General features: G+C 46.0%; 1 protein-coding gene across 2 annotated transcripts in view; it reads right to left on the bottom strand.

Annotated features, from left to right (window-relative positions):
* Positions 1 to 4,559: 4,559 nt before the first annotated feature.
* SMARCC1 (SWI/SNF related BAF chromatin remodeling complex subunit C1) overlaps positions 4,560 to 16,715 on the bottom strand; it is a 105,959-nt gene continuing 93,803 nt past the window's right edge. The window contains exons 27-28 of one of the 2 annotated variants that reach the window (XM_084751880.1): positions 9,961 to 10,137; positions 4,560 to 6,877 (exon numbers count right to left, since the gene is read on the bottom strand). In XM_084751880.1, coding sequence (XP_084608006.1) covers positions 6,786 to 6,877; positions 9,961 to 10,137 — 269 coding nt within the window. In that variant the 3' untranslated portion in view covers positions 4,560 to 6,785. Of the gene's footprint in view, positions 6,878 to 7,288; positions 7,558 to 9,960; positions 10,138 to 16,715 lie in introns of those variants that run through there. The other variant, XM_084751881.1, reaches the window with a different exon arrangement.

Raw genomic sequence — 16,715 nt, forward strand, 5'->3', positions numbered from 1 at the left:
ATGGCCACAATAATAAAGCATCTTCTTATTCATAATAAAACACTTAGGGGTAGGGAGAGCACTTTCCTAAAATGAGTGAGACTTTAGGCTCAATTGCTAATACTGCAAAATAATTGTACTCGCTGGTCATGGTAGCTCATGTCTGTAATCCCTGTCTAGAACCAACTAACCAACCAAACCCCTCTCTACCTTGTTTCTCATCTTTAACTACCCTCTTAAAATTATTTTTGATCAGCAAAACAAACATGTGGTACAATATGGGTGAAATATTTCCTTCCTCAATTACCTTCTCTACCACTGGAGACAAATTCTGCTACCACTTTGTTGCACTGTGTCTGTGTTGCCTGAAACTAAACTGGGGCCTTGTGCATCGAAGGCATTGAAGTGCTGTCAATGAGCTATATATCCAGCACCAATTAGGAATTTAAAAACAAAACCAAAAAACTTGACATTCTGACCCTCCCTAGCACTGAGGACAGAGTGCTCAGTGCTCCTCCTCGCAACACCTGTAAGTCAGGGTTAAGCCCATGCAGGGAGTGGTCTGAGGGGAGAGGGGCAAGAACCAGGGGGGCTCCAGTGCGAAAGGTTCTGGCAAGCACTGTGTCAGATGAATGGTCGTTTGTACATGAAGGCTGAGGAGCTTAGGAAACGATACGAGAACTAGACAGTGAAACCAACCGCTAGCGACAGCTTCCACCCTGTCCCTCTAGTCGCATCATGTACCGTTTGGGCACCGGAGTCATTTTGTGTAGCAATGGCTTCTTCATGTCTGTTTCCTACTGGGTTTTGGTAACTTGCCTCCAAAGCCAATCTATAAAGACTATTACCATGACTGCTGCATGCATCATTATGTACACAAAAGAGACACTGGCTTTACGGGGGGGGGGGGTACTGTCACTGTTATCATTGATCTGGATAGAGAACACCAGTTTGCCTTTAAATCCTCAGTATGAACACCAACTTACTGAAAAATTGGCTTTTCTTTTTTAAAAAGTATATTCATCTGAACATAGAGGCTTTTATTTCACTCTTTAAAGTGTGCATGGGTATTTAGCCTGCACATGCTGTATGTGCATCACATCAGCACCTGGTATCCAGGAAGCCAGAGTAAGCTGATGCCTTGGGACTGGAGTTATACAGTTGTGAGCCACCATGTATATGCTCTACAGGGGCACATGGTGCTTTTAACCTTCGGAACTCCCTCTGTAGACCAGGCTGGCCTTGAACTCACAACGATCCACCTGCCTCTCTCTCCCCAAATGCTGGGATTAAAGGTATCTGCTGCCAGCCTCAGCTTTAACCTTTTTTTTGTTTGTTTGTTTGTTTTGGGGGACAGGGTCTCTCTGTGTAGCCTTGACCGTCCTGGACTCACTTTGTAGACCAGGCTGGCCTCAAACTCACAGGCATCCGCCTGCCTCTGCCTCCCAAGTGCTGGGATTAAAGGCGTGCGCCACCACCACCCAGCCTCAGCTTTAAACTCTTAATCCTGTTTCTACTTTCCAAAGTTTGGATTTACGGGCATGTCACTATACCTAGCCGCTGTGCTATTAGTACTGTCCATCACAGAATGATCAGGTTTATGCTCCTAGGCTAGAAGACAAACTGTTCCTCGGGGGTGTGGGGTGATGGGGTGGTAATGGGCTATTAGGAGCAGGCCTACTCACACCATTCCTGGTAGGAAGGGCAAGGCTAAAGGGCCTTTGTGCTGACAGAACTTCCTCATGTTGGAGAAATTTTGCCATTAAGTTGGGAATGGCTTTTGACTTTAACTTACTCCAAAGCCAGGCTAATAGTGAGAAAACCATACAAGTAACTAACTAGACATCAGAGAAGACCTGCTGCATTGGCGAGGACTAAGTGCTTCTCAGTACCCCTGTAGATGCTACTGAGGGAGACAACCTGGAGCTGGGCACAGTAGCAGGAGGATCAGAGGTTGAAGGCTATCCAGGGACACACGAAGGCATGTCATGGAGTGAGGACGGCTACTTGAAACTCTGTCAGGGTCAAGGTCAAGCCAGATACATGACAGCAGCCTGTCACAATCCCAGAGCTACCACTGCTGCCCCAACACCTGTTCCATCTAGTTGACCAGATGACAGGCTTCTTGGGAATCAGTCAGCCACCCCACCCCCAGTCCCGTCAGGTGTTTTGCCTACATTGTAAAGTATGGGTATTTTGCTGAGGTTTTCACAAACTACCTTTAGGGCAGGTGATTTCTCCTATAAAGGATAAAACTACTACCAGCACAGGTTACATGCCTGCTTGCCATGATGCTACAAGAGCATGCAAAGCCTTCTGGGGGCATAAGTGGTTAAGGGCACGTCCAACTTCTGCACAGCAGTAAAGCAATCACAAGGAACCAGAGACCACGTACAGGAATATTAATTAGCAGCAGCCCCTCCCCCGCCCCCGCTTTCTCTGCATAGCCCTGGCTGTTTGGGAACTTGCTTTGTAGACCACTGTCCTTGAACTCAAAGAAATCCGACTGCTTCTGCCCCGAGTGCTGGGATCAAAGGCATGTGCACCACCACCAAGACTCTTATCTGTGGTCTTTAGCCTTTTGAAAGCATAAAAGCTAAGAAATCTACCATGCCACCAGGTCTGATACATTATCCATTCTTTTTATTTTTTATTTATTTTTTTTTGAGACAGGGTTTCTCTGTGTGTATCCCTGGCGGTCCTGCACTCACTATGTAGACCAGGATGCCTGGAACCCACAGGGATTCACCTGCCTCTGCTTCCCAAGTGCTAGGACTAAAGGTGTGCGCCACACCCGGCTGTTTACTGTTTTTTTGAGATGGGGTTCTATGTAGCCCTGGCTGTTCAAGAATTCACTCTGGAGATGAGGCTAGCCTCCACCTCGGATATCTGCTTGCCTCTGCCTCCCCAATGCGACCTCCTGGCCCATCAGCCATTCTCTACAGCAGTTGTCTCAGATCTCTGGCCAAGGTTAGGATCAAAACATTTCCCACCTATATGGCTAGCCCTAGGTGGCGTCACACTTGCCTCTCTGCCCTTTAGGATAAGAGATAGGAGTTCCAGGGGCTGGAGAGATGGCTCAGTGGTTAAGAGCACTGCCTGTTCTTCCAAAGGACCCGGGTTCAATTCCCAGCACCCCACATCGCAGTTCCCAACTGACTGTAACTCCAAGACCTGACACTTTCACATCAATGCACACAGATTAAAAAACGAAATAAAATATTAAAAAAATGAAAGATATGAGTTCCCAGGATTTAGTCTAGCCCTGAAAGACATCACAGGCAGCATGGCAGAAGCCATGCACTGCCACCCACTGGAGACCGAATTCAGACTATTTTGCAGAAATTATAGTTAGTCCACTCAGTTCAGAATTTATACATTATCCCATTTTCTTCAGGAAAAACATTTTTTTTTGAGGCAAATCTTATCCATAACCTTTGGGCCCTTCTGAGCAGAGTCTACAGGCACATTACACTCCCTGCCCATTATACCCTAGATTTTTTTTTTAAAGTTTTTGAGACAGGGTTTCTCTGTGTAGCCTTGGCTATCCTTAAACTCAGAGATCCTCAAGTGCTGGGATCACAGTGCACCACCACCTGGCTTAGTCTCACTTTCTTCACGAATGCTTGACTTACAAGAAATGCTACTATTTATTACTGTCTACATTCTGGCGGCCTGGATGGTTCAGCCTGGCTACTTTGATGGCAGCTGTGATTTATTTGTATGCAGATTATGAACCTCAAACACAGCAGACTCTCAAATTTGTATTCAATAAAAACACCTTGAAAAAGGAACTGTAGTTTTGTACTACTACACAAGCCCCCCTGCCCCATCCCACCAAGATGGTTTCTCTTGGTGTAACTGTGGCTGTCCTGGACTCACTTTGTAGATCAAGATGGCCTGAAACTCAGAGATCTGCCTGCCTCTGCCCCCTTCCCGCCCCCGGAATTACAGGTGTACATCACTCTGCCTAGCCCACAAAAACCTCTTAAGCAGAAAAAAAACATTAAAGCCAGAAGTAGTGGCACATCTTTAATACCAGTACTTGAGAGGCTGATGGATGTCCAATAGTGCAAGACCAGGCTGGCTTACATAGTGAGTTCCAGGCCAGCCAAGACTATACTGTGAGATTCTGTCTAAAAAATATTACATTTATTTATGTGAATATAAGTGTGCATACCAGTGTACATGTGAAGACCAAAAGGACAACTTTGGAGAGTCATTTCTCTTCTACTATGTCGGTGACCCAGGGATTGAACTCAGGTCATTAGGTTTGGTTGCAAGCACCTTTATGGCTGATACAAGATCAAGTTGCATCTAAACTGTATCTGACAAAATCTTGGGTCACTAAGACAATTCCTCTTTGAAGGCACCAGGATGTTGGGCTGCCCTCCTGGAGAATTTCCATTCATCGTTCTTTGACTGAAGGGGAAGAAATCCAACTTTATGTTCAATACTGAAACACAGGCCCTGAGCCATGAGATTTTAACTGCTAACAAGACCAGATGAGACTGAGTATTTTGGTTCTTTACAGGCCACAATATGAAATGAATGGATGAATGCACAGAATGGGACTAGAATTCATAAATGGTATTTCATTTATTCAATGAAAAAGAGGAAAATTAAGCCACTTTCATTCATTTTCTCCCAAACTCTCAAAACTCCCCTCACTAAAAACAAAACAACCAAAAGGAGAGGAAAAACAAAACAAAACCCCACATGGAGAAACACATTTGTACAAAAACCACACAGTATCCCAGCCCGCCCCTCACAAAATTGAATGGGTGCTACTACAGGAATGATATCCAATTGACACACAGGGAAAAGCTGTGTTGAGCTCAGGTTCTGTAGACTACCAGCATTGTAAAAATATCCACTTGCATTTTTCATACTGGAAAGTGATCACGTCACAGACCTGAGGTTACAAAGGACCACAGTATGAACCAGAATCCCGCTCTTCTAGGACTCCAGGGGAAAGGAGTGTTTGCAGTGAATTTCCTTTGTGAGAGAATGGAAGGCAGAAGGGAAACCCTGGCCACTGTCAAAAGGCACTGGGGTCTTCCTGGAGGCAAGTAAGAAGGGCAATCGCCCAAGGAACAGGCTCATGTCCATTCCCTAAGACTCTAGAGCACACACAGAAGGAGCAAGGTCTCTTCAGCTCTAGTACCCAGGAACTCTGGTGATGAACAGGGCCCCTGGTTAGAGGCAAACCCGAGGTCTCAAAGGCAAATCTCAGCTGTGGATTTTTGCATCCTGACAGTAAGGGGAAGTCTGAGGTGTTAAGAGATACCTCCTTATACCTTCTCATAGGTAAGGTTACATCACACAGAAAAGATACCCACGAGGCGTTCTACTTTGCATTCTTAATAATGAAATTGCCACTTAAAGTGAAGTTCTGCCAAAAACACCTTTTTGCTACTCACGGAAGGACAGAAGGGAGGGAAGGAAAGCTGACAAAACCAAGATCCATCACATCCCTCATCAGCAGGGGTAGATGCAGGCTCAAATTAAGGCATTTTTTTGTGGCTCTTCCTCTGCAATGGTACCTCACCCTCCCAGTGTGAGTACCCCAAACTTTAAAGCATAAAGCTTTGGAGCCTAGTGAAGTCCGTGTGCCCTCAGCACAGTCTCCACAACCCTGTGACAGATGCAACGTGAAGTCTCAGAAGGAGGTATATGAAGCTATGTACCAGTTTTCCGCTCCCACTCTGAACCTCAGTACCACTTTAAGAAACCCCACTCACCCTGGCTACAGCAAGAGGTAGTTTAGGGATTTGCACCCCTCCCCCCAAAACTAAGTTTCATGAGATAAAATGTTTATTAACATAATCTACTTACCCATTTTAGGTTTTTTCCTCCTTCCTTTCTTATATATTGGAGGAAGGTTTGAAAAAACACAAAGTTCGGCTAGATTTGGGGTATAAGGGTAGGGGATCTGTGTGTTGGAGGACTCCAAAGATAAGTAGGTGGGGTCCTAGACTCTGTAACTTTCCTGGCTAGTCTGGGAAAACCCAGGGAATCGCTCAAATTCCAATCTTTAAAGCTCACACTGCCCTTAGGAAAACAACTCACCTAGTTCCAACCCTGTAAATCTTTTGCACAGAAAGCAAGAATGGTGGGGGAGGGGAGGAGCGGGCGTACTCCACTGCTTGTGCTCTCTGCGACCACATACTAAGTACAGCGGTGTGTCCTTCCAGGCGAGCAGACTCCTGAATTCATGGTCCTTGCCCGGAATTAAGAACAGGCTCCTCCTCCCCCCAGCCCCCCTCTCATTTGGGTGCATTTGTGTGTCTCAGGAACTTCGCCAGTAGCACCACTCAGCTCAGATAAGCAGAAATAAGGTCACTTATAACGCCCTAAGGTGTGTCTCTGTGGCTATTCCTTTCCGCCCATCACTTTTTTTTGTTTTTGTTTTTTGGTTTCTATTAACTTAGGATGCTCTCCTTAAAAACAACCATAACAGGGAAAGAAAGGATAATAATTATAGAGGATTATCCACTGAAGCATAAGACAAAAGCAAAGAGGGAGACATAATAGGACCCGCCAACCAACTGCCAGCACCTGGACACTGGGACAGGTGAGACAACGGTTACTTTTCCAATGACCAGGGCACAGCAGTCACCACAGGCTTCCCATCATGCACCAGCTGAGGACCTGACACAAGTATCAGGGAGTGGGGAAGACACAGGACTTGTACTTGGGGCTGTGAGAAAAAATCCTGAAAGAAAACCAAGGAAGCCGAGACACAAGTCTTGCCATCCCCAGTTCAGCTTGTGGTGGGTGTGGAGGCGCCCTGTATCTTCAGGCTAGGGAGTGGCCGAGGCTGGCTGGCCTGGAGCAGGAGGTGGAGGGACCCCATCTGCAGGTGGCGGCGGCGGCTGCTGTGGTGCAGGAGGATCTGCAAACACATTCAAGGTAACGTGTCACTGCTGGAAACAGGCAGGCTTGGCAAAGTCCACTCAATGGAAAGTGACAGGAAGGATTTTTTTTAATTGGGGGAGAGGGTAGATGAGGTTTTGCTATGGATCCTTGGCTGGTCTAAAACTTGCTATGTAGACCAGACTGGCTTCAAATTCAGAGCTCTGCCCACCTCAGCCACAGTGCTGGGATTGAAGAGAAGTACCACCGTGGCCAGTTCAGGAAGTAACTTTGGATGCGGCAGGCAAGCAATGTAGACCAGAGGCCTGATGCCTGAGGTCAAGTGCTGCTGCCTGCCCTGCTCACCCTAACCTAAGAAGCAGGAAGGGGAGGTGCTGGAATCCACCCCACCCTTCTCCAAGGACTACTCACTTCAAGAATCACTCCAGACTTTACTTCCACTTTTATTGTATTCTAATTGTTTCTTCAATTAAATATTTAGAACTTCACGAGCTAGTTCTGCATCTTTGTCTTTCTTTATTCTATGGTGTCTAGCCTAGCTGGGCACAGGAGAGATTATCAATAACTTCTTGCTGATTAGCTGTTTCCACCAGGGCCACAGAACGTCACTGAGGCAGCTGCTGACAAGCTGGACAGTCCCGGGAGGCCTTACAGCTCAACTGCCATCCTTGGGATTTCTGGCCCAAACTAGGTCAGGTCCTAAAGGGAACAATTAGCGTGAGTGTCTGGGGTTCTTTTCTATTTCAAGTCAAGCCGATTTAGTGTACAAAGGAACCCTAGAGATCATTTAATCCAAGACTTTAAAACCTCTAGGTCTTGCCAGAAATGAAAACATATCAAATAATTAAAGTATAGCTGCACTGATCAAGCATTCATCCGTCTAAGCTTCCCAAGAGCTTTATAGCAAACCTCTACAGATTTTCACAACATTGTGAATCCAATCATCTTATCCCTTCACGATCTTTGAGTAGAAGAGACCAAGTCCTGAGGATGGGAAGGTTACCCGCAGTGCGGCCTGTCCAGAGACAAGGCACAAGCTCAGGTGCCCTGAAGACCCTGTTCATACAAAGTGAAATACTCCACATTCTCAAGGTGTTCCTCCCAGGACCCTTCAGGATGGAATCCTAATGTCAAAACCCAAGGAGACCAGTGATAAAGTCCAATGATGTAATATCTCTGTTCACCAGAGATGGCAAACTGGGTCAGCTCTCTTGAAGGACCAATTCTTGCTGGGAGGTGACATGGCAAGCATGTTCTTACCCACTCTACTATGGTATCTGACCAGAGCTCAAGGGCAATAACTTTTCATATGAGCCAGGTTCTATAAGCTCAGTTAAACCAGGACTTTCTTCTGTACATCTACTTTGTTTAGCACCTGGGACTCACAGATCAGGTTTGCATGGAAGTGTCCTGGAGTATTACAGTGCATTCCAGTACTGGGTATGTGCACAATGCAAGCAGAGCTGCGCTGATGTTACAGCGTGTATGCTGAAGTCAATGAATCAGTTCTCTCCTCCCCTTGCCGATTCCCAGAGATCACTGCTGTTGTAGGCTTGGCTGCAAATGCCTTTATCTGCAGAGACACCTCACCAGTCATATCATGTAATTTTACTAAATTCTATGTAGAACTCAGTCCATTTATAGCAGCAAGTCATAATAGCAGTTGCTTAAGGACATTGGTTATATTTCATCTATAGTCAAGAAACAGAGAAATGAACACTCCTATCAAAGTTTTCAGTTATTTATTTTCCTAATTAAAGCTCATGCAGCCAAGGATTTTTTCCTTTTCCCCGCAAGACAGGGTTTCTCTGTGTAGCCTTGGCTGTCTTGGAACTTGCTCTGTAGACCAGGCTGTCCTCAAACCCAGAGATCTGCCTGCCTCTGCCTCCCAACTGAGGTGGTGGGTGAGCCATCACTGTCCAGCAGGCCAAGGATTCTATTTTTTTTTAATTTTATTTATTTTTTTCTGTGTAGCCTTGGCTGTCCTGGATGTGCTGCAGACCCGGCTGGCCTTGAACTTAGAGATCTGCCTGCTTCTGCCTCCCAAGTGCTGGGATTAAAGGCGTGTGTCACCATGCTCTGCTTCAGCCAAGAATTCCCCATCCCAACCCCCCCCCCCCGCCTTTTTTTTTTTTTTTGGTTTTTCAGGACAGGGTCTCTCTGTGTGGCCTTGGCTGTCCTGGACTCACCTGTAGATCAGGCTGGCCTCGAACTCACAGTGATCCACCTGCCTCTGCCTCCCAAGTGCTGGGATTAAAGGTGTGCACCACCACCGTCTTGCTGGCCAAGGATTCTTATTCTATTTATTCTGTCTGGTGAGTAGGAACTAACTCCTGGCCACATACGTGAACTTAAGAAACCAAAGATTAGAGTAGGATCTTTCTCTCTGAGCTTATCTACTTTGTTGGAGCAGATCACAGCCTCTGATGCAACCCTGTGGAAGTCAGGGCTTGAGCTGGGACAGGGGAGGCTTATGGGTATTGAACACAAGTTCAGAGACGCTACTGTCTTTGCCAGTACCTCTGCGCCTCATGTTCTTTCTTTGCAGTTCCTGAACCCTCTCACCCCAAGTTCATGTAAGACTACCAAAATATCAGCCCTTACTCCTATCTCTAAACCAACCCCCCCTTTTTATTTTTTGTAAAAGAGAGAGTCTTACTATGTAGCCTTGGCTGGCCCAGAGCTCCATATGTAGACCAGGACAGCCTCATATCTGCCTCTGCTTTGGGATTAAAGGAGTGCATCACTATGTCTGGTCTAGTTTCTTTTTTTTTTCTTACTCAACATTTTTAATGTTGCAGTTCTTGTAAGGGAAATAACAGCCAGGAGCTATGCATGTCAGTTGAGATTCAAACTAGTCAGGTTTAATTATGAATGACAAGAGAAATAAGTGGCTTACCCACAGATCTCAGTACTGAGTACACAACCTGAGTTTCACACCAAAAAGGCATCTTCCACAACTCATTGTTGCAGGCTAGATTGTCTATGGGTTTGCTACATCTAATGAATAAAAAAAAAAAAAAAAAAAAAAAGGCCTTTCTTCCTTATCTGTAGCCCCCAAAGCAGGATGCTGGGGGAATGTCTTCCAACTGTGCTACTTACACATGCCGTTTGGCGCTGTGAGGGGTACCCGGGGTCCTAAGATGTTTCCGGGCATTGGAGGCATACCAGGAGGGGCAGGGGCACTCCCAGTAGGGTGGATGTTGGCTGCCACAGTGGGAATCATGCGGCCTGGCATGGGCTGCCCAGGCATCATGGAGCCAGGGCCTGGTATCTGACCTGTAGAAGAAGATTTAAAATATTGTAAGTATACATGCGGGGGGGGGGGGGGGGGGCACGACAAATGTCTATGACTGAGTAAGACTTATGCAGTATATGCAAGGGCACATACACACATACAAGTATGAAGGTTAGAAGACAACCTGCAGGAACAAGTTGGTCGTGTGGGCTCTAAGGACTGAATTTAGACAGTTGGAGGGCAGGCAAGCACACTCCCTATTTCACCAGCCTGATCATCAGCTTTTTGTTTGTTCTGTTTTTCGAGACAGAGCTTCTCTGTATAACAGCCCTGGGCTGTTCTAGACTCGCTCTGCAGACCGGGCTGGCCTTGAACTCACAGAGATCCACCTACTTCCGCCTCCCAAGTGCTGGGATTAAAAGGCATGTGCCACCTCCCCTGGCTTTTAAAAAAGATTTTATTTATATTATATATGAGTACTCTATCTGCACGTATACCTGCATGTCACCATATGGATGCTGGGAATTGAACTTTGAACTCTGAAGAGCAGTCAGTGCTCTTAGCCACTGAGCCATCTCTCCAGCCTAAATGATCAACTTTTTGTTTCTTTGTGGAACACTTAACTGAGGACACTCCACTGACTGACTTCTTATCTAGTACGGAAAAGATAGTAGCTATTTAGAAGGAATCAGGGCTGAGGTCATGGCCACTCAACTGGTAAGAATGCTTTTTTGATAGGCAAGCGCCACATCAAGACTGTTGTGGTACACGCCTATAATCCCAGGACCTGGGAAGTAGAAGCAAGATTTTAAAGTCATTGGCTAGAAAGAGTGAGTATGAAGCCAGCCTGAAATACACGAGCCCATCTCAAAAAAGCAAGCAAGCAACAAGAGAGCAATGACAAAGAGCATCACTCCCCCAAAAAAGTTCCCTCTGGTTATTCTGAATGAGCAATGGCACATCACATGACATCACCACATCACATGACATCATATCCTATTCCATGCTGAGCACAGACTACAGAGAACAGAGAGGGCTTTCAGAGGAACTGGTGCACAGAAACCTCCACTGTCACAGGTTCTAATCTAAATTCCAAAGCTCTACCTTACCCAGGGGCCTCCCTACGTAATCCAGCAAGCACTGGTCTGGCACAGTCCCAGGTGGGGTTGGGCTGAGTTTGGGGAACAGTGTCTTAAAAGGAATGGTGGGGGACAGATCGAGCAACACGTTTCTTAGTTACTTGCATACCGAGACATCAGACTTCTACTATCTTTTTCTTTGAAGACTCAGATAATAAGTATTTAGATTTTGCTACTGAGCGATATGTTCCATGCACTCAGCTTTGCCACGGTAGCATGCAAGCCATCACGGATGCAGGCAGGAAGCTCACTTTTGAACTTTAAAACTGTAGCCTGGAGACACAGGAACACTTCTGGTCTTACAATAAGGGGAAACCAGCTTTCTAGGACACCATCTGTATCCAACCTCATCCTCCGTCCTCTACCAAGTATGGCTAGGTCAGAGCCTTGAGAGCCTCATCTTCAGGGAGGACAGAGCTAACAGAGGTAAGGGAGAAACAAGCAAAGAGGAACATTCCTGGGTGTGTGCTCATCGGAATGACACATCATTGAGGTGCCCTTAACTGGGACACCACCTCCCTCATCCTGGACAGGGGCACTTCTGTGGAGTATTTCTTGATTAACAACTAATATAGGAGGGCCCAAAACACTATTGGTGGTGCCACCCCTAGGCAGGTGGTCCTGGCTTGCATAAGAAAGCAGTCTGAAGGTGGGCATGGTGGCGCACACCACTAATCCTAGCACTTGGGAGGCAGAGGCAGGCAGATCACTGTGAGTTTGAGGCCAGCCTGGTCTACAAAGTGAGTCCAGGACAGCCACGTTTGTCTCGAAAAACAAAAACAAACAAACAAACAAACCAAAAAACCCCACAAAAACAACAACAAAACAAAAAAGGAAAGCAGTCTGAGAACGCCAGAAAACAGTGTTCCTCCATGGTTCCTGACCTACCCTAGTTCTTGCCCTGACTTCCCTCAGCAGTGAACTATGACAGCAAAGGACAAACCGTTCCTCTCAATTTGCTTTTGGTCATGGTGTTTTATCACAACAGTAAGCAAACTAGGGCCGAGAGCCAATATTATTATCTTATAGGAAGTTAAAAAGAAGCTTAGAAAAGTCCCCAAACAACTTGTATTTTTATACAGTGTCTCAGTATGCAGCCAGGCTGCCCTGGAGCTCACTGTGTACTTCAGGTTAGTCTTGAGCTGAGATGATCCTCCTGCTTCAGCCACAGGAAAGATGAAATCACAGCTATGCACCACCATGCTTGGCTCCAACGCTGTCCTTATGGGCAAAGTAGGAAACCATAAAATATATTCAAGCCTTCTAACTCAAGGTCCAGTTCTCTTCTCACTCAATACTCTCTCTCCAGATAAAGCAATTTGTGTGAAAGTCTTCACTATATCACACCTGTAAGATTTCAACTTATAGCTGGACATGGTGGCATATGCCCTTAATCCCAGCACTAGGGAGGCAGAGGCGGGGTCTAACAAGTAAGTCCAGGACAGACATAGCTTTGTTAGAAAGTCAGTCTCCAAACAAACAAGACAAATTTCTACTTATTTACTTACCTGTTTATTTATTCGGCCTCCTAACCTTAACCCTAAATCTGAGTGCTAGAATTAAAGGCAAGCAGGAACCTTACCCGCTTCCTTCAATACACTTTTGTTGTTGTTTTGGTTTTTCGAGACAGGGTTTCTCTGTGTAGCCTTGGCTGTCCTGGACTTGCTTTGCAGACCAGGCTGGCCTTGAACTCAGAGATCCACCTGCCTCTGCCTCCCCAGTGCTGGGATTAAAGGCGTGCACCACCACGCCCCGCAACTTCAACATCTTTTAAATAAAAAAACAAAAAACAAAGATTTAAGCATCTTTTACAAGCTGAACAATAACCCTCAATTTTGAAATAAAAAATGTTTGAGCCATGGTGGCGAATGCCTTTAATCTCAGCACTCGGGAGTCAGAGGCAAGTGAATCACTGTGAGTTTGAGGCCAGCCTCATCTACAAAGCAAGTCTAGGACAGCCAAAGCTACACAGAGAAACCCTGTCTCGAAAAAACAAAAAAACCAAGTATTTGTCTTTTTTTTTTAAGTTTTTTTTTTTTTAATGTACACTGGTCTTGTTTTGCCTGTGTATTTGTGTGTGTGAGGGTGCCAGACTTCTTGGAACCACAGTCATAGAAAGTTGTGAACTCCATGTGGGTGCTGGGAATTGACCCTGGGTCCTCTGGAAGAGCATTTAGTGTTCCTAACTGCTGAGCCATCTCTCTAGTCTCTTGACATGTCTTAAAATTCACATCTTGAGAACTTAAAAAAAAAATTTTTTTTTCAGAAATACTTTTCAAGTGTTTGTAGCTGCTTTCTGGCAGTGCAGCTGTGACTACCTCATCTAAGATTACCTGAGAAAGAGCACAGGGAAGACAAGTGGGGCAGAGAGAAACATGGATGGCTGCAGGCAGGCAGGCAGGGGAACGCCACGGAGCCACCGGAAGGAAGAGGGGCAGGGGCACAACTTCCCTGAGTAAGGGATTGTGGCATGGTGGGTGCCAGAGACCTAATCTTCAGACTGAAAGAATAAATTTCTATTTTTTGGTAACAAGTCTCAAATACAGGTCAGGCTAGCCCCATGTTCTCTCTGTAGCTGAGGATGACCTTAAACTGATAGTCCTGCCTCTACTTTGTGAGTGTTGAGATTAAGAGTGGGTCTTAGTACAGTGACAGGGATTAACTGAGCTGTATCTCTAGCCCAACTTTCTATTGTAAAGACACAGCAAAGGTGTGATAAACTTGATAAAGCATGGAAATGGGGGGGGGGAGGAGGAAGAGCTGGACCTGAGGATGTAGCACAACCACCCCCAGCACAGCCCTTGTAACCACAGAGCACTGTGAATGAAGGCCCAGCCCACTTTCAGCCCATGCTGAGACAATAATGCGAGCTCCCACCAATGGGTTAATGATCTGCCCCAGCCAGCTTTCTGAACCAACAGTATAGAGAAAGGCTGTGTTCTGCACCAGAGAAGCTATTCAACAAACATCTGACAGACTTCAGACAGACAGTATCTGAAGTCTGTCCATCACACACTGGGATGAGCCCATGAACTGCTGCTTTAATGCCAAGTAGTGCTATTTCCACATCTATCTGCTCATGTCAGTGGACCACACCCCTATTTCCACACATCTCTAGAGCAGTAAGCAAGGATGGGACAGTTTTTGGGTTTAATTCTATGAGATCAACAGCTAAAACACACACAAGGAAGCAAAAACCCTTTCCTTCACTTACTATGAAATCTGAAGCCTAGAAAAAAAATCGCTCTCCTAATGCCACAGACAGGACTGATTATGAAGCCATTTTCATTGGAAGGGGGTGACAACAAAAAGGAAAGGCAAACCAATTACTTCTGCTTCTGAGATTCAACTAGACTGGCTGTCCAGCAAGCCCTAGGGATCCCGGGTTGCACCTGCCCAGCTCTGGAGCTACAAGTCTGCAATGCCAGATCAGGCTGTTATGTAAGAACTAGACCCAAATGAAGGTCCTCATGCTTGCACCAGCAGGCAGTCTACCAACTGTGCCATCCCCACAGGTCCAAAAAAGGTGACTTAGGAGGATCAAATCTGAAAGAGAAATTAAGAGGACTAGAATGAAGACAGGAATCAATGTCTTTTCTGTCTCAAATCTAAAGATCCTTTTTTTTTCTGGGTGGGAGTGACGCGATACTTGACACAAGGAGATACCACAAACAAAATAAAATTGTGTGTACATAGGCCATTAAAACACACACACGCACGCACGCACGCACGCACGCACGCACGCGCAGTTTCTGAGGTGTAGCAAGGAGGAAGAAGAGGTGAGAGGAAGGGGAGTAGAGACAGTGAACAAGCTTCAAAACAGCAGTGGCAAAGCACAGGATGGTGGGAGTCTGACCTACATACAAGCGTTTTTTAAACAGCAGGCATCTGAAGCCTGGGAAATGGAAAGGTTTGCTAAAATTAGGTTTAGCTAGTAGAAAAACCTTCACACTCCCATGTTTATTAGATCTTTTACTAAAGCCTTACACCTATCATGTCTAATGGGATATAAGCTAAGGATTTTATTTTTCACTCATTGGAATAAGGTGAGAAAAGAAAATGACAGTGGGAAAGGGACCCGTGACGATCTAGTCTTGAGCATGTGTCATCCACCCATTTCTAACTATGCACAGACACCCTTTGGCTGAAGCCCCAGGAGAACGGAAATAACACAACTGGGGCCACGTGAGGGGAAGCCCAGGATCCTCAGAGGCTTCTTCATCCCCACAGCAGCTTCCTGGGAGTGCCTGCCACAGACAGTCTTTGTTACAGACTGAGACTCACTGTTCTCTTTGTGAGGACAACCTGCTACTCCGGAAAGTGGCATGGCTGCTTTGTTGTCAGATGGTAAAGCAGGACTAGAGGTACCACAGACTGCAAGACGAGGCTGAGGTGATGAGCCATTTCGTCTCCCTTTTCAGCTGAGGCTGAGCCACAGTACTGTGTAGTGTTCCATAACTAGCTTTAACTGAGGGGCAAGGGCTGGGTTTGAAGAGATGGAGCCGCTGTTAAGAGCAGATTCCAAGACTTACACCCAATCACCCACAGCTACAGGAGATAAAATAACCACTTCTGCCTCTGTAGGCAACATTTGCAAGGTGCAAGCATTGTGCACAGGGTCAAGGGGGAAAAAGGCATGAGGCTGAGGAAGGAAGACCATGGATTAGAGGCTGCCTTGGGATATTCAGCGAGACCAGCTTGGTTTTTATGTCAAGAAAATGAAGCACTAGTGCCTCAGCTGAGAAAAATGCCCTAGTTTTTTTTTTTTTTTTTTTTTAAATTGAAGCGAAATTTCCTCACCAAACCACACCAATTACTTTCTTTTTTAGTACTGCTTTAGATGGATCAGGAGGCCTTGGGCATGCTAGGCAGGTGTGCTACCAAAGCCCTCATGGATGGTCACTGCAGCACCGCCCCCACACCCCATGGTGCTCCATGCATTTGTGGGTACCACAAAGTCAAGCACAGCCAGGCAACACTAACACCAACGCGAGACTTGGTAGCTGGCCAGTGAGGGGGCTCAGCAGGGGAAGGGCCTTGTTGTGAACCCTGATGACTAAGCTCATACCTGGCCACATGGTGCAGAGAGAACTATCTTTCATATGTTGTTGTCTGAACTTCACACATCTGAGATGACATACATGCACCCACACACACATATACACATGAACAGATACTATTTTTATTCTATGTTCACTGCTATTTTGCTTGCATGGATGTCTGTGTGAGGGTGTCAGAAGCCCTGGAACTGGAGTTACAGACAGGTGTGAGCTGCTATGTGGGTGCTGGGAATTGAACCTAGGTCCTCTGGGAAAGCAGCCAGTGCTCCTAACCACTGAGCCATCTTCCTAGCACCAGTAGTTAAGCCCTGATCTGGCATGTGGGCATGCAGACAGAATTATAAAAAAAAAAAAAAAAAAGTTTTTAGCTGAGAAACTGTTAGGTACCATTTTACAGCGTCGTAAGGGGAGAAGACGAAA

This window comes from Acomys minous (genome assembly GCF_964271855.1).
Source record: "Acomys minous genome assembly, chromosome: 13".
NCBI classification, from domain to species: domain Eukaryota; kingdom Metazoa; phylum Chordata; class Mammalia; order Rodentia; family Muridae; genus Acomys; species Acomys minous.